General features: G+C 54.4%; 1 protein-coding gene across 1 annotated transcript in view; it reads left to right on the top strand.

Moving 5' to 3' along the window:
• Positions 1-18,260, top strand: part of COL26A1 (collagen type XXVI alpha 1 chain) — a 116,949-nt gene that overhangs the window by 79,242 nt on the left and 19,447 nt on the right. Inside the window, exon 3 of the mRNA XM_049639385.1 lies at positions 15,848-15,909. Within this exon, the coding sequence (XP_049495342.1) occupies positions 15,853-15,909 (57 nt within the window). The 5' untranslated portion in view covers positions 15,848-15,852. The remainder of the gene's footprint in view (positions 1-15,847; positions 15,910-18,260) is intronic.

The following is an 18,260-nucleotide window of genomic DNA, read 5'->3' as shown; positions in this document are numbered from 1 at the left end:
GGCATTTCAGACTCTGAGGCCTGCCTCCGACTGTCTCCTGCATCCCCTGCAATGGCTTTGTTTCCGGTCTGAGGCTTCTCCCATCTACCACTTGGTGAGTCCAGCTGGGCTCCTAGAAGCCTGGGGTAGGACCAGTGTGGACGCCAGCCCTGTTGATGGAGCAGAAGCTTCCCCGGCTGCTGCAGACTGGCGTCTGGGTGCTGGAAAACGTGGCCAACAGGAGCCCCGATCCAATAGCTGCAGTCTGTGCCTGAGCAGAGGGCTTCTTGTCTCCTTCCTTGAACCTGTACCCACATGGAGCTGCTGACCGAGGAAGATTGCATTTCTGGGTCCCAGGCCACCTTCCATCTTTCTGGGTTGGACAATCTCTTGCCCCTTCTTAATTGTGGGGACAGTATTATTTTCTTTTTAGGCTCTCCTGGCAGGAGAGGGGAATGGGAGAGTGCTTCGTAAAGTCTTGCGCTTCCAGTGGTAATGTACCGACTCATTCTTACTATGGTGTAAATGACTGAGGATTAATGAAATACCCATCCCGAGAGAGTGATGCATACTCAGAACTGGGTTTTAGCTCAGGGGTTGGCCACTACCTTGACTGTGTGACCGTGGTCATGAGCCGCTTAACCACCCCAGACCTGTATTCTAATCGGCTTAAAGAAAGGGCTGGGTAAGATAGGTCTAAGATCCTTTGGTCTTTGCAGTTGTATGGGAGATTTGCTTTGTAACAGGAACACAAGTAACACTGCCCTTTCATAGACCTGCACTCTGTGCTAATTCTGTTTTCTCTCTAACCGGTTCAGGGCCCTTGGAGGTGGCTTTGATTATCCTCCTCTGCTGGGCAAGGTAACTGGAGTTCAGAGGGTTCAGTAACTTCCCCAAGGTCACACAGCTTCTTGGGTGGCAGGGTCCAGAGAGATGAGGAAGCCTTAAGCTCTTAGGCAACCCCTGTAAATCCCGTACAAATGCCTGCGTATTCTTCAAGTGTGCTTTAAACTACTGGGCCGGTGGTGAGGAGGGAAAGTGTCTCTAAGAAAGAACCAGATGGTATCTGAGTGATCCTCCAGGCTGGAAGATAGAGGCAATTGAACCATCCTCAGCAAAGGGGAGGGGCCTTATCCAGGTTGCCATGGCAACCCCCTCCGGCTGGGACAGGTGATCGGTTTGACCCTGAGAGCCAGGAGTCTGGTCATCTACTGACTCCTTCTCCATCCTCCCTGGGTCTCAACCAGAGGCCAGGTGAGCCAGGGGTCCAGCCAGACCTACTCCTGGCCAGCTGACCAGTGGGTGGTGGCCCCTGAGGGACAGGCATGCAGGGAGGGGGCGGGCCAAGCCCCAGATGCTGCCGGCTTCTGTGTGGGTGCCACACCCCAGCTCAACGGGGGACGGGCCTCATCCCCTGCAGCTCCCCGAGCATCTGAGAACTGGGAGCGGGAACTCCAGGACCTTTCCAGCTCTTGCCCACCCTGAGCCCAGGGGCAGGAGGTAGCTGATTCTGTACCCCCAACCCCGACAGGCAGAGTGGCTTCTCTTTGATTTGTTATCTCTCAGGGTCCCAGAAGAAGTTGGGTGTGTAGGAAAGAGACTTCTCCCTGTTAAAAAGCAGTTGAAAACTGCTCAGAGCCCTTCTCCAACACGACGTCAGGCCTGTGGTCCCTCCAGCCTGGGATTTGGCCACAGGAAACGCCCCGTGCTCACCTCCCGGCTCCCCTGAACAACCGTCGTGAGGCAGGTGGCCCCGTGAGGAGGCCCAGGCCTTTCCTGGAGGCCAACCGAACCCTGAATTAAAGCTGAGCCACCTCGGGCCTTCCCCTTGCCTTTGGAGGAGGAGGGACCCCGAGAGGGGAGGGGCCTGTTCAGGTGTTGCCCCCACCCCCGTGTGTCCTCCCTTTTTGCTGGGGGCTCCTCCCCTGTTCACTGCCCCCTCCAGTCCCACCACCTGGGGACAGACCAAGGACTCTGCCACCAGTTCTTAAAACTCTGCTCTCGTTTCCCTCCAGAAGCCCTGATGACCAAAGAGACTCCACGCCTTCTTGCTGTCTTACGGACCCCTTGTCTGTGTCCTCCTGAGCCTTGGCCACTGCGGAAGGAGGGGAGAAGCCCCACCCGGGCTCCAGGTTGAGGGTGCTCCTTACCGCCCCCTGGGGTTCAGAAGCCCCTGGGCAGAGTCAGGTGACATCTCCCGTGGTCTGGAGGCCCCCGCCCACTCCACTCCCCCCTCAGCCAGCTTTGTGGCCAGTTTTGCTTTGTGGCCCTTGAACCTTGACCTTCGGCTTGGAGCCCTGTTAAAAGGGACTCTCCCGGTGACACACAGCCATGGCTGTACCAACTCCACATGCCCAAACGGGCCCGCAATCGCAGAGCTCGTCTCCCTCGCCTGTGCTTGGTATCATCTTTCAGGCCCAGGCAACGCCGCCCACCAGCTGCATGAGACCCTGGAGATATTTACGATCTGTTTCTGGATGAGGGAAAAGGAGTAAGACGCTTCAAACGGTAACCTCGGATTAACAACACGAGCCTCAGAATCCACCCAAGAGAGGCAGCTGAACCACTGACTCTGAAAGATAGAACGTACCCCGGGGATGACCCCCCCCCACCTTCTTGCTCCCCCCAAAGGCTGCAGAGACTGGCTCCCCACCCCGGCTTCGGGGACCCCACCCGAGGGCCATCAAGTACCTTATCCTGCAGGATTCTGGCCCCTCCACACCCACCCACGCCATGGATTTCTGGGGACGGACGTCCCCCAGCCATGCCAGGCTGAAGGGATTCACTCCTCAGCCCGTATGGAATAGTGCCGATGAATCCAGCAAATTTGCCACCAACTACTACCACTCACCTGTCCGGACAGGTGCTTATCCTCTCCTCCGGGAACCTGTCTGGCAGGTGACACAGCCATGGCAGGGCTGTAGCAGCCTCGGGGAGCCTCAGGGTCCAGGCACCAAAGCCCGTGCCCCTTGCTTGGGCGCTGTCACTGATGTTACAGTTGTGACTCCTTTGCGTGTGAGGTTTCCAAGGTGACCGAAGGGATCAGAAGGTGGACATGTTTATTTTTATTTAATTTTTATCTTTTTTAATGCTTGTTTTCGAGAGAGAGAGAGAGAGCAAGAGAGAGAGCAGGGGAGGAGCAGAGAGAGAGGGAGACACAGACTCCAAAGCAGGCTCCAGGCTCTGAGCTGTCAGCACAGAGCCCAGCGAGGGGCTCGAACTCGGGAACAGCGAGATCATGACTTGAGCTGAAATCAGACTCTTAACCGACTGAGACCCCCTGGTGCCCTGGAAGCCGGACGTCTTTAAAGAAAAAGTACACAGGCTTTGGAGCCCCTGCGATCCGGTTCCCGCCCCTGCCTTTAGGGCTTCGGGAAGCTTTGTCACCTCTCACACCTCTGGAGACCACTCTCCACAGGCCAGGGACAAAGGTCTGGACCGGCCACACAGGGCAGGGACTATTGTCTAGGCTTATCGTGGAGGGAAGCTGAGGGTCCCTGACAGGGAGCGGATGAGCCGAGATGGCCCAGGACCCCTGCTCCTCTCCCGGAGTCGGAGTCCGGGATGCCCAAATCCCACCCTGCGGTCAGGCGACCTCTCCAGAGCACGGGAGGCTTCACAGGGGATCATATTTCACCACAGCAGCCTGAGACGAACCCCCATGACAGGGCCCATCTGCTGGCAGGAAGCAAAGCCTGGCTCCTTTGCCCGAGAGGAGGGGAAAGGTGACACCCAGCCCCTGTGCCTTCTGGCTCCAGTTACACTTACTGCCTCAGGGAATGACCCAGGGGAAGCGGAGGCCCAGAGAGGGCTGTGCCCTGCCTGAGGACACACAGAGCAGACCCCACTTCCGGTCCATCAGAGGCCAGGCTTACAGAGCAGGGACAGACCCCTGGCCTCCGTAGCTGGAGGGCTGTTGACAGGGGCCCACACCCTTCCTCCTGCAGCCTCTTGTGCTCACTGGGTTTCTTTTGCTAGGGGGACGTCCCTGGCCTTCCCCTGGGGACACTGGGGTTTTTGTCGCAGCTCTGTGTGACCTGGGAAGCCTCCTCCCCTCTCTGAGCTGCGCTTTGTACAGGTCGGGACCGTGGATTGTGGTTCCTCGCAGGCCCCACAGGTACCAGGTGAGGCCAAAGGTGTAAAAGAGCTTTGTAAACCACAGGGCTCTGTGTAAATGGAGAACGCTTCCAGGCTTCCACCCATGCGTCAGCACAGGACCAGACAGACAGACAGACACACAGACAGTGTGCACGCGAATGTGCATGCACAGAGACGCTCCCTGTAGACTGCCCTGCCCTTGGACCTGACCGTGTACACACGCATACTGTACCCACATGCGTGTTCTCACGTGTCTGCCTTTGGGTGGGGGACACGTGGCTTGGTCCCCGCCTTTGCCCCTCCCTGCACCCCCTACCCAGCGGCAAGAGCCCACACCGGTGGGGTTTGTCCCCAGGGCAGGGAGAAGCGTCGGAGGGTGACGTGCCAGATGGGTGGTTTAGGATGAGCGGAACAGCTTGGCAGGTTTTTCAAAAACTGACCGCTCCCGTGCCCCAGCACCCACATCCAGAAAGAGGACATTTTCATCACCTCAGAGGCCCTCCCACTGCCTCTTCCCATCACCGTCCTCCCCCCAAGGCTGACCTGAATGCCACGCTCAGAGCTCTCCGCCCGTGTTGGAACTCTAGATACAAGGGATCACACAACGTGCTCTTAGGGGTCGTCGTTTTTCACCCAGCATGATCTTGGGGAGGTCCGCCCACACGGCTGCACGTGGTTTGTGCTCACTCAGCACCGTTAGCGTCCCATTTGGTGAACATTCAATTGACCCAGACGTCCACTGATGGAATTTGGGCTATTTATAACTTGGGGTTGTATGCGCGACGCCACGGGGAACGTTCTTACACCTGTCGTTTGGTGAAAGTATTTATTCATTTTGTTGGATACGTATCTAGGGACGGAATCGCTTCTACTCAGCCTTGTTAGAAACTGCCAGGTGGTTTTTTTTTCCAAGTGGGGATACCATGGACACTCCAGTGGCACCGTCTAAGCATTCCAGTGGCTCCCATGCTCTGTATACTTGGCATCATTAGTCTTTTTTGATTTTAGCCATTCTGGTGGGCGTGTGGGAGTGCTCCAGTGTGGTCGAATCTGCATGTCCTCATGTGGCTAATGAGTTGAGCCCCTGTGCCTATGATTTTTGGCCATTTGGATACCTTACTTTGCGTATATGTGTTTTCCTAGAATCCTCTTCTACTCGGTGATAGGCCTGTTCATTCCCTTCTGATGCAAATAGATTTTTAAGGTTTTTTTTTTTTAATGTTGGCTTATTTTTGAGAGAGAACCTACTGAGCCACCCGAGTGCCCCAATACGTTCTTAACTTTAATGCAGTGCACTTTGTCAAGGTCTTCTTTAATGCTAGTGGTTTTTGTGGCCGGTTGAAGAATTCTGTGTCTGTTCCGGGGTCACAAAGGTAGTAGCCTTTAAGAGTTGTGTTTTACCTTTTGCATTTAGACCTACGCTACATCTGTAATCGACTTTCACGTGTGGTGTGGGCTAGGGGTCTGATCTTTTATTTTTCTTTTCCACTTGACCCAGCACTCTTTATTGAAAACTCTAGCCTTTCTCTGTGGTACTGTACTTGGGATTCTCTCTCTCTCTCCCTCTCTTTCTGCCCACCCCCCCCCCACACACACACACATATACTCTGTCTCTCTCTCAAAATAAATAAACTTAAAAAAAGAAATAAAGGTCTCAATTTAAAGAAGTTTAAGTCTTCCCCTTTTGTTCTATTTCTTCCAGATTGCCCTGGGTTTTCTTGGACCTTTGTGTTTTCATATGCATGTCAGAATTCACCTGCCAGTTTCCTAACATACACACACACAGCCTTCTGATATTTTGAATGGGATTGCATTGACTCTGTAGATCAACTGGGGAGAATGAACATCTTCACAATACTAGGTCTTCCGATCCATGAACATAGTATATCTTTCCACTTCTTTAGTTCTTTAATTTCTCAGTGATGTTCTGGAGTTTTCAGTAGATTTATTTCTAGATAATCTTGATAACTGCATGATATTTTGGTGAACATTATCATTTTAAAGTTTCACTTTCTGTGTGTTTATTGCCAGTAGATAGAAATAGGGTTGATTTTTGTAAACTGTCTTTTTATTCCAGTGACCTTGCTAAAATAACTTAATAATTCTAATCATTCCTCCTCAGATTTTGTTGGGGGGAAGATGCTCTAGGGTGTGGTCAGCCATGGTCCACATGGTTCAAGGTCAAGACCCACTGTCCTTGAATTCTGGGCTGGATGTGGAGGTAGAGAGAATGGAAGACAGATTTGCCCAGCCTGGTCAGCAAAGTCTCTAGGGCCATGGTGAGGTACAAAAGTCACAGACTTTGTCCATGCTTAGCCATGGTCCAGGCACTGTCTGCACATCCACTGAGAGTTGCTGGCCCAGCCGGGGCACATAGCCCAGCCCACCATGGCCTCAAGAGAAGGGAAGCCTTGGGTTCTAATTTTGGTCTTTAACTGACAAGCTGTGTGACCTTGAGCACATTGCTGAACCTCTCTGAATCTCATCCTTTTCAGTCGCAAATGGAGGGCACTATGCCCGGGCATTTCTTTCTCTCAGCCAGTAGGTGCCTGGTAAACACTGGTGAATCAGTTTCACTCACCAGCATTGTCCCTTTTGCCCATGGGGTGATTCTGAACATTGCCAGAAAGTTCTGCAGTCCAGGGGCTGCTAACGTGGGTGCCCACGGGGAGGAGGTGACTGGCTACCATTGTGCTCTGAGAAGCTTCGGTGCAGTTGGCCCTTTGGGGATTTGTCTTTCTACCATGAAGACACCCATGTGAGGCTGCCTGTCTCCAAAAAGGAACTCAATTACTCTTCAATAACAGTCTTGGCAGAAGTTCCTGAAAAATGTTGCCTTCTGTGTGATCCCTCATATACAAAAGGACGGAATTTAATTATTCTGTCCTGTCCGTGAGCCCCAGGGCTGGGTCTGGCATGCAGCCACAGCCCTGGCCGACCAGCAGGCTTCCTGGCCCCTGATGGGGCTCATTATTCTGGCATGTGTTGGGAAGGAATAGAGGAAGCACAGGGCGGGTCTCCCCTTCCGCCTGGCCTCGCCCTCTCCGCCCTTCCTTTTGGGGTATGTGGCTTAGAGAAATCCAATGTGTCTGTGATTACCTGGATAAGCGGCTCTCCAGAAGTTAACTTGGAAAGGTGATTTCCTAGGCTCAGGTCCTACCGGGGCCTCTCTGTTCCCCCGGGGCTGACCTCAGAGCACCCTGGGAACCCTTGGTAGACTCAGGAGCTCCAGCCTGCAGCTGGCTTGTTCCCTCCACTCCTGACCCCCATCTCCTACCCTCATGGCAAATTAGATTCCTACCTGTTACAGGAGCCGAAGCCAGGGATCTGTAGGAGGTCGGTTTTGGCTGGCGGAAGGCCACGCGGGACCTTGGAAAGGTGAGGAGTTGGGGGCTGAGAGCTCTCCAACACCCAGCCCAGCTCAAATTTGTCTCACTTTTCCCATCTGCAAAATGGGGATAGCAATCTAGTGCCTGCCTCAGGGTTGGTGAGAGGCTCCCACAGAAAAAAAATGGGCTTAAAAGGCTTAGTCCAGAGCCAGACCCAGAGCAAGTACTGCTTGTCTCACCAGTAGTAGTCAGGGCTCAGGGCCACCTCCTTAGGAAGCCCTCTTGATGTCCCCTGGCTGGGGTTGGCCCTGCCTCGCATAGGAGAGGCACATAGATGGACAGTGGTTGCTTATGTGTCCAGAGAGCTTTGGAGGAGAGGCCACTTGTCCCTGGGTCCTTATCACAGAGACCTCGGTGTGTCTGTAGAAAGACAAAATACTAAGTAAGGTTGCCAGATACATTATTGTGTTTCTATTTGCTGAATCTGACAACAGTGTCTGTCAGGCAGCTGGAGCTGAATCATGGAACACTCTTAAAAGTCCAGAAGATTCTTTCCTGGTTGATGAGTCTGTTTAGGACTTGTCTGCAGGTTGCACCTTGAATCAGTTGCATTCTCCAGAGAAACAATCAGTAGGACGTGTGTGTGTGTGTGTGTGTGTGTGTGTGTGTATCTATATAGCTATATATGTATCTCTTTAGATCTATAATCTATCATCTATATTAAGGAGTTGGCTTATGCAATTATAGGGGTTGGCAAGTTTGAAATTTTTAAGACAGGCCAACACCCCGTGAAAACTCAGATAAGGGTTTGCTGCTGTAGTCTTGAGGCAAAATTCCTTCTTCTCTGGGAAACCTCACTTTTTGCTTTTAAGGCCTTCAACTGATTGGATGAGACCCACCCATGTTATCCAAGGTAACCTCTTTTACTTAAAGTCACCTGATTGTAGATGTTAAACACATCTGCCAAATACCTCACAGCAACATCTACACTAGTGTTTGGCCAAGCAACGGCACAAGAGTCTTGTCAGGTTGACACATAAAATGCACCACCCCAGGCCTCCATCCGCCCTCAGCCAGTAAGTTTCAAGCCGCTAATCCTAAGGGGCCATGGTGTGGGGGGGATCTAGTCGTGCTCAGACCAGATATATGAGCTTCCAGGCCATTCCCCTACTAGACTTTGTGGCGTGTGTTCAAGGCCATCTCTTCTGAGGCCCATGGCGATTCTCAGGGGTGGGTCAGTGGGTCAGGGAGAGACGATCTTGCCCATTTTACTGAGGAGGAAACAGGTGCCGAGGTCCAATGACTTTGCAAAGGTGTTGGCTTAACGGTGGAGCCAGGTCTCTAACTTCTTCACAGTCAAGACACGTGCAAATGGCTTCTCCTAATGCGGGAACCTTCCCCAGGGAACCGAGGGAGGAGCCTTGGGGGCCAAAAGTGTCTCCTCTGCCATGAAGCCACGATCTAGGCCTTGGTCTCTCTGCCTGTAAATGATTCTCAGCATCTGCTCCCGCTCCGTTCAGAACACTAAGAGCTACAAACAAATGGCCCCCAAGGGCTCTCTGTGTCATTTATTCCACGGGTGTTTATTAAAAGCCTACTATGTGCTTGCTAACATGTGGGACGAGAGCTGGCCTCGTGCAGAGCAGACCCAGAGGTCACTGGCCCCACCTGGTAGCGGCCCCAGAGGGAGAGGTCGCCAAGCCAGGGGCTCAGAGCTGGTGAAGGTGGAAAAGCCAGCGACCCAGATGCAATCAGTCCCTGGGAGCCACTGTTGGAAGCTGGCTGTGCATCTCCGGGCCTAGGACAGAGGGCCCGGGGCAGCGCGGGCACCGCTCTCCGGCTCAGTTCTCTTACCCTACACGGGAGCCCTCATGAGGTCAGGATGATTGGTCTTGCTGTTAGATCAGGAAACTGAGCCCAAACCATAGAACATCAATGGGAAAATTTCCAAAAACATGGGCAAAACTCACCCATAATCCTGCCACTGTAACTGTTTTTATTTTCCCAGGTTCCATTTCTTGGCCGTCCATCTTTTTTGTGATTATAAGCAGAAAACAGATCCAATGTTGTCATTTTTTTTACATACCATCGTGATCATGTGCCATGTTCTTACCCAGTTAACATTTGAATTATAGTATGTGTATTAAGTATGTATATTGTTTTAAAAAGGCAGGTGTCCTTCGAGGCTTACAGTTAAAAAAGAGCAGTCCCGGGGCACCTGGGTAGCTCAGATGGTTAAGTGTCTGACTTCAGCCCAGGTCATGATCTCACAGTTTGTGAGTTTGAGCCCTGCGTCAGGCTCTGTGCTGACAGCTCAGAGCCTGAAGCTTGCTTTGGATCCTGTCTCCCTCTCTCTCTCTGCCCCTCCCTTGCTTGTGCTCTCTCTCTTTCTCTTTCTCTCAAAATAAATAAAACGTTAAAAAAAGAGCAGTCCCCTATACCCCTCCTCACCTCCCATTTTTTCCCCCTATAGTCCAGCTTTTTGGGGGTAGGAGGCCTTACCTCCATAGGCTAACTGACATTTACATATTGTTACTTCTGTCGGTTTTTAAACTTAGAGGTTCTCTGTTGATTCTGCCCTGTGGGAGATTCTGGTGCTTTTTTTTTCATCTCTGACCCATCCTCTGTGTCTTTTCTTCCTCCTCCCAAGTAATTGTACCACACTTTGGGTTAGATCAGTAGACAATGACTAGCATTGTATAACAAAGGAAGTAATATTCACAGCTGATCTCAGGTACTATACCAAGCTGCATCTCCTTCCTTTAGACTTCTTTTCCTGGAGTTAGTGATTCATTTTTTTTTGTTTGTTTGCCTAGTTTTCTAAACCATGCCATAGATGTATCCCTTGGCATGTCACTAATTCACCCCAAATTTTCCAAAAGAAGTTTAATTCTCCCTCATGCTCACATACATCAGGGGCTCTTCCCTTTCTAGAAGCCCTCTGTCTCCTGGTCTAATGTGGTCAGGTTGTGCTATTTGCTGTCACCAGGTGACATGCCTTTATTTCCCATCTCATGTCCCTTTGTTGTTGAACTCCTTGCCTTTGGTATCCCCGTTTTGCGACTTCTTTTCTCTAGCTTACTCTGTTTTGGTGCAGTACGTCCTTCAGCACCTTGCTGAGAAGAGGTACACAGAGTGTCAATGTTTTGAGGCCATGCATGTCTACACATGCTTCATGTTACTCTCAAAACCTGAGGGATAGTTGAGCTGGGTATAGAATCTTAGCTAGAAACTGTACTCTCTGAAAAGAATACCCCTATCTCCCAGCTTCTGCTGTTACTGTCCAGAAGTCCAATGCCATATTGATTCTGGACATTTCCTGGAGGCCTCATTTTATCTTGGAAGCTTTTAAAATTTTCTTTCTGGGATTCTGAGCTTTTGTGACAATGTGCTTTTTGGTAAGAGTTGGGTTTTTGTTTTCTTTTTTTTTTTTTTAATCTGGCATTTCACATGTTCTTTCAATTTGAAAGTTTATATCAGTCAGTTTTAGGTGATCTTTTGGGATCATGTCTTTTACTTTTCTTTCCATTTTCTTCCTCTAGAACCTCCAGTTAGTTGTTAGACCTTCTGGATTGATCCTCTAATTTTCTTATCTCTTCTCTCCATCTTTCATAGCCCTCGTTTTGCAACTTTCTAGAAAATCTCTTTATCTCCTAATCCTTTCACTGAATATTTTACATCAGCTATTTTTTTTTTTCCAATTCTACAGATGCATTTTTGTGTTTTGAAGGTTCTTTGTAAATAACTTCCTGTTGTTTCGGGGATGTGGTATCTTCTCATATCTCTCTAAGGATATTGGAATTTTGCTGTGTTTTTTGAAGTTTTTTTCTGTCCACTCATTGTCTCTGTTTTCTGAGTTTTCTTTTTTCTTGTTTATTGTTTTGGTCTTTGTCTTTTGCATTAGAGCTCTCTGTGCATATTTAATAGTCACACACCGGGAGCTGAACTCCACAGGTGGACAAATCCATCTTCTCATGGGCTTTACTGCAGGAGTGTGCACAGGGCCCAAAGTCACTGCACATCCACCTCTTCTCTCTGGTTGGAGGGGCCTAGCTGGAGGGGTGTGGCCTAGCCAGAGAGGGCGCGGCCTGATGGGTGCACGGCCTGGCTGGGGGCGTGGTAGTGAATTAAAAGGCGAAAGAAACCAGGACCTAGTCAAGACAAGATTTCTCCCCTTCCCCCCCCATAGCAGTTTCCAGCAGAGAGTGAGGTGACCAAAGTCTCACCAGTAGAGGAAGGTCCTTCACACCCTTCAAGGCTCCAGTGGGGAGGAGGGAGGCACTAAAAGAATGTGTGACCCAAGGCTGAACTCTTGGGTAGATCGGGGCTGACCGGATATGTAGTAAGATAGAAAGGTGCCAGTCCTTTCTGTGCTGGGCCCAGCCCAGCTCTTGTCACATTGGGGAAACTGAGGCCACTTAGGACCTCTGTGTTCCTATGGTCCCCTGTGAATACACCTGGCCAGCTCCACCCTCTGTCCCCACAGCATCTGACCCCATTGACCTCCTGGGAGCTTTCTTCTCCTAACTGGGCTTAGGAGTTTTGGCTGGAGTCCAACGTCTCCAGGGGGATTTTAGGGATCTCTTCCAGCTGGGCCTGCTTGGGTTGGCCTTCTGGTGACATCCACCCTGCACATGCCCCCTGCTTGTGGATCCATCTCACAGAGGGAGCTGGGTGTCTGGGGACAGCACCACCCGTGTGCCCTGGCTCCCGCTGTCAAGGTCTTATGGCCCAAGCCTCACAGTGGTCTCACTCGGCCTCTAGACTTTTCTGCGGTCAGCAAGGGTCCTCTTGGCCTGGGGAGTCAGCTTCTCTCAGGAACTGGGTCCTGAATTCTGGATGCAGAGCCATCACCAGCCGTGCTGACTGAAGGCAAGTGGCAGGTAGATTGGCAGTGGGTGGGCAGAGCCCCACAGTGACAGCCCAAGGGCAAGGGCACAGGTGGCAGCAGCAAAGGTCCAGGATCCTGAAGTCCTTAGAGCTGATCCAATACAAACCCCTTTTACAGATGAGAAAACTGAGGTGCGGAGAGGTCACATAAGGGCTTCTCCAGCCTCACAGTGAGTTTCCACAGTCTTTCCACTGACCACACCAAGGAGTGAGTCCCTCTCATTCTCTCTCTCTCTCTCTCTCTCACACACACACACACACACACACACACAGACTGGTTTGTTTGGCACAGCTACACTTCTGATGCCCACATATTGGCATCGGAGTTCCTGACACACTTTCCTGCATCCCAGACACCAGGAATATGCGGTGGCCCCGGGCGCTCGTGGGCCTGTGTGTGCTGGGAAGGGGGCTGGGAACGTGGGAACTCTCGGAATCTCAGGAAGTCAAAGTTTTCATCTGAGTGAGGGGCAACCGAGGCCCAGGGCCAGTGGACAGGGCCTGGTCCCCTCACCGAGGCGCTCAGCACCCTCAGTGCTATCTCCGTGTTCCCACTGCTCCCATGAATAGTTAGAAAAGTTGAAACAAACATAACGTAATTGCTTGCCGATGACAGAATGCCAGGGGAACCATAAAACCCACCAGGCCTCAGCGCCTGCCCAGGCAGGTGGCACCGGGAGGCCGAGCTGGCAGCCTCGCCCCTGCCCCGCTGGCTGGGCCTCCTGGGCCTCTCTGCGGCTGGGGAACCGGACCCCCTGTGCCCGCTGGCGGCCAAGCCGCACCTCACCTGCCAAGCAGGGTGCCCAGTGCCAGAGCAAACTGGGCCCGGGCCCAGCACACTTTCCAGAAATAGGTTCCTGTGAGAGCCTGAGGCTCGCCCCTCCCTCCACAGACCTTACCCCCTGCAGAGAATCCCCTGTGTTGCCTCAGACCCTGGAAATGCTGTGCTCACGGCCCCTAAACCCCTAAACGCCTCAGGAATGTTCACTGGGCCAGGCTGGGGCTCTAGTTCATGGCTCCCTGGCTTCCGTCAGGCCTCCTGCCCTTCCCACCGGCCCCCAGGGTGGGGTGGGGCCCTCCTGGCCATGGAGGAGGTCCGGGGCTCAGGCAGAAAAGTCACTTCTTCACACTCTCCAGAGTCAGTGCCTGCTGCCCGGCAAGACAGGACTGCTGGGGAAGGTTCTCGGGCCTTTGCCCCGAGGGCAGGCCTCCTCCTTCGTACCCCCCGGCCACCCACCTCATCAGTATTAACAGGGGCCCCAGGGGGAGGAGGCAATGGTTAGGGAGGTGGGGGGGCGGGTGGGGGGTAAGGCAGGTGGGTGGGGGGGTGGGTAGATAGGTGGAATTAGCTTAGCGGGTGGACGGATGGGGTCCTCTTGTTTTGGTCTCTGTCTTTCCATTAAAGCCTTCTTTTAAGGCCCAGGAACCCTGCCTGTTTTCAGGAGGGAGGCGTTGAAAGCCCCCAGGGCTTTCACACACTCTCTGTGTGTGCAGTTTGGCCCTGCGGACTGGGGGCTTCTGGGGACCCTGCCATTTCACCCGGGGCATCTGTGGCTTTTCCTCTGAGACCCGTCCCTGTCCCCAGAGAGGACCCCTCACCTCCCCTGCCTGGCGCCGACCCAGCCAGGACAGCCTTCCAGCCTCCTGGAGGCTCTGACGCCCTCTTCCCACGTGGGCCTGGGCTCCTGGCTGAATTTCATTTACTGGCATCATCCGCTGAGCATTCTCCCCTGCCCTTCTCTTAGCTTTGTGGTTTATACCTTTTCCTTGCTTTCTTCCTTTTTTAAATTTACTTATTTATTTTGAGAGAGAGACAGAGAGAGAGAGAGAGTATGAGCAGGGGAGAGGCAGGGAGAGAGGGAGAGAGAGAATCCCAAGCAGGCTCCCTGCTGTGAGTGCAGAGCCTGACTCCGGGCTCGATCTCAGGAACCGTGAGATCAGGACCTGAGCCGAAATCAAGAGTCGGTCGCTTAACCGACTGAGCCACCGAGGCCTCCTGTACCCTTTTGTTTCTTCACCACCCTTTCCTTGGAGAAACTAGGGGGAAGCATGGGGGGGGGGTGTCCAGCAGAAAACTCCCATGTTTCAGCAGAAAACCTCTCCGACTCTCACCGGTCCTTCGTGAAGTCCTACCCCCTCCCAGCCACGTACCTGTACATTCTTCTAGTTGTTTGAAGGTTTCAGCGTTTATACCTCAGTCTCTAATCTGTTTTAGGTATCAGGGTTACTGACACGGTTTTATTGAGGGGGAAGAAAAGAGTTCTGTCCCTAAAAAATGCTTATAAACCACTGACTGAGCCCAGCCCAGGGGAGCCGGGGAGGGGAAGGAGGGTGAGCAGGGCCTCTCCGAGCCCACATAATTCATCTTGTAAACCGAGCTAGGGCTGGTGAGCACACCGCCAGTGTCAACCCCCCTTGCCCTGAGGCCGGGCACCCCTGGGGAGGACACAGCCCGTACCATGGTCCTGAGACCCCTGGCCGTCCCCCACATGCCTCGCCGAGCAATCACCACTGAACGAGGAACATTAGTGAGATGATCTGCTTTCAGAGATGACGTTGGGGGCCTCTCCAAGGACAGGGAGACCAGTGGGGGGCAGGTACAGACGCTGCCGGTGAGCTTCAGGCCTCACTGTGGCCACGGGGCCTCCGACAGCCCCAGCACACCAAGTGGGACCTAATGAGTTACCCTCAAACCTCTTGTGCGTCGGCGTGTCTGTTCATCCTGAATGAGGTTCCAGGAAGGTCAGGCTTTGAACCGAGTGAGAGATTTAGGCATCCCTTGATTTCTGGGGCCATAAAAGCTCTTGAGAACAGCTTTGAACCATCTATTTCCTCTTTAAAGAGCTCGGTTCCTGGGGCAGACAGACATAAATAGGTAATTATAGCCCAGGGAGATGTGTGCCTGGGGGGTTAGCCGTTAGTGGTCTCCTAATTGGCCTTCCGGCTTCCAGCCCCTCCCACGCCCACCCATTGTACACTCTGTTGCCAGAATGAGTTTTTCAAAAATGCAAATCTGACCTTGACTTTGACCCCCTCCCACAGCTGCCCCCGGTCTCAGGACGCTGCCCAGAGCTCCTTCCGCCAGGCCTCCTCCGCTCGGGCCCAGCCTACCGCTGCAGACTGGGGGGGGGGGGGGGGGGGGAAGGGGGGGGGTTGTGGCGGGGAGAGGGTCGGCCAGGTTGCTGCCAGACCCTTCTCTTTTCTTGCCTGTCTGCAGACCTCAGCCCTCTTTCCTCACCTGGCCAGTCATTGTGCAACCCTTAGGCCTCACCTTAGATGCTGCTGCTTCCAGGAGGTCCTCCCTGACCACCACCGCCCCCACCCCAGATTGGCATCACTGTCCCCCATGACGCCCTTTTGCACATTCTATTCTTACAGCCAGATCAGACAGGCTGCATGGAGGAGGGGGCGCTGAGGATAAGGCCCTGAAGGACGGGTAAGAGTTTGCCAGGCAAACCGATCGGCGAGCTCCCCACCTGCCCAGAGGCTATCCTGGTGGCTGGCTGCTCTCAGCCCAGGGTCTACTTTCCATTCTCACCCTTCTCTTTCAGAATGCATGAACTGTACCCGGCTCAGCGACATGAGTGAGAGGCTAACCACGCTGGAGGCCAAGGTCAGACGGCCTGGGGAGCTGGCGGGTGTGTGTGCGAGGGTTATGAATCAGGTTCCTGCAGGGTGTGACTGGGGAAAGCCAGGCCCTGAGCAGCCTGGTCCCAGGGGTCGGGTGCTGCTGAGGTCTCAGCGGTTCTGGGTGGTCTACTCTGGGCTGGCTCCTGGTGTGGGGGAGGGGAGCAGGGAAAGCAAGAGATCTGGTCCCGGACAGCAGGCTGGTCTGGGTGTGGGCCTCAGTGGCTGGCGGGACTGGATATCCAGAAGCCGACCCCTCAGTGGAAAAAGGAGGGAGCCCCGTCCCCCCAGAGGCTGCTGCCCCCCGTTCTGGCTCCTCCTCTCCCCGTCTGGCACACGTCTGGGCACAGACAAGCCGATGGGGGCGGAGCTGCCTGGCACCAGCCAGCTCTTGCCCCGCCTACGTCGGGGTGGAGCGGGTCACCCCAGGGGCAGAAGGACTGAATAAAGAATGAGTTAATTTAGGGGCGCCTGGGTGGCTCATTCAGTTAAGTGTCTGACTCTCGATTTCGGCTCAGGTCACGGTCTCCCAGTTCGTGGGATCGAGCCCCACGTCGGGCTCTGCGCTCAGTGTGGAACCTGCTTGACATTCTCTCTCTGCCTCTTTCTCTCTGCCTCTCCCCTGCTTGTGCTCTCTGTCTCTCTCTCTCAAAGTAAATAAATACACTTTTAAAAAGAAAAAAAGAAAGAAAAGAAGAGGAAAAGGTAATTTATTTGGGAGTAGCCTCAGGCAGCTCTGGGGCAAGACAGAGGTAGCGACTAAGAGAAGGGAGGACATGTGAGGCCCAGGTGTGGCAACAGGCGGGTTCCCCGGGTGGACACCGGGGGACCCTGTCCCATCTGGCCCTTCTGAGAGACAGTGCCTGGGACAGAGTCTGCCAGGGGACGAGGCAGCTGCCGATGCTTCTGCCGGGCTATCTCCACCGTCACCTCATGTCCCCTGCCTCACTGGCCTGCTGGCATTGTTCCTGTGGCCCGAGAAAGCCCCAGCGGCGAGTCTCGGGTCTCCCACGCCTGCAGGAAGAAGCCATAGCTGGGGGCCGCGGCCGGGTCCAGACTGGGGACGAGCCCCATTCTCCTTTTTGTCCCAGGGTGGCTGCTGAGGGCTGAGGCTGCTGTACCTTCACGTATCTGAGGAGCCTCCTGGGGCCTGGGGCTGCCGGGGCGGCCCGGCCCAAGAAGGAGGGTCCCGGTGTAGGAGGCGGGTGTGAGGGCGGCCAGGGTGGGGACAGAGCACTGGGGCGGGCCGAGTGTGGCAGGGCCACAGAGCGGGCCCAAAGGTCGGGCCCCTCCCGGAAGAGCCTGCCTGGCAGGTCTTCCCAGCAGACGCACAAACACACGCGAACACACACAGACACACACACAGCCCTCGCATCACCCTCTGGCCCTGCCTCTTGCCCTGAAAGCCTGGCCGTGGGGGCACCTGCCCGGCGAGATGGGGCTGCGGATGACCGTCACCCGGAGTCAGACATGAGTGGGACTGTCGCCGGCAGCTGGGTGACTCTCCCCGGGCTCCCAGCGCCTCATCTGTGCAGTGGATTGAAGTACCAGCCTTTAAAGGGCCGCCAAGATGGGGGGTCCCAGCCTTGGAACCAGTCGGGTGCTGGACAGATGTGAGGGTCTGTGCTGGCGACACCGTCTTGCTGTCCCCATCTTACAGATGCAGCCACGGGTGTGTGGGAGATACCTGTGCGGAGCACATGGCATGAGAGGCCCAGGCCACGAGTGCCCCCCGCCTTGTACCCAAGCCCTGGGTCCCCCGGCAGCCCCCTGGACATGGCGGGACTAGGGGACCTTGTACCCTCCTTGGGGTCAGTGGCTCCGTGGGGGTGGGGTGGAGACCATCAAGGAACAGATGTTGTCACGTGGGCCAGGCCGGGGCTGGGAAGCCCCGGGAGGGTGGGGGTGCTGGGGAAAACCCCGGGGGGAACGTCTGGCCCCCGAGATTTTAAAAAGAGGAGGGGTCCCCAAGCCAGCGGGCCTGACGGACATTTTCCAGCACCTGAAGCCTCTGAGTGGTTTGGCAGAGTACTGGCCGACAGCCCGCCCTGGCCCCAGCCCGGCACCTCGGGGTGTTACAAGTCACAGCCCTGGGGGCAGAATGGCACAGGGCTAGCCGTCCTCCGCCCAGCTGGCCCTGGCCCTCCCGCCGAGAGCAATTGCTCCCTGTCCTCCCGCCCTGACACCTCGCTCGGCCACAGCAGGCCATGAGGGGGCTCCGAGGTGAGGGTCGTGACCCCTCTGCAGACCCTGGTGTTGGGGGGGTCGGGTCCCTGCCCAGGAATGGCTCTGCCTCACCGGGTCCCTGCTCAGCTCCGGGCCTCCGTCCGCTGTCCT

The sequence above is a fragment of the Panthera uncia genome, chromosome E3 (assembly GCF_023721935.1).
Source record: "Panthera uncia isolate 11264 chromosome E3, Puncia_PCG_1.0, whole genome shotgun sequence".
NCBI classification, from domain to species: Eukaryota; Metazoa; Chordata; class Mammalia; order Carnivora; family Felidae; genus Panthera; species Panthera uncia.
The sequence above is the reverse complement of the archived record's forward strand: the minus strand, read 5'-3'. Positions and strand labels throughout refer to the sequence as shown.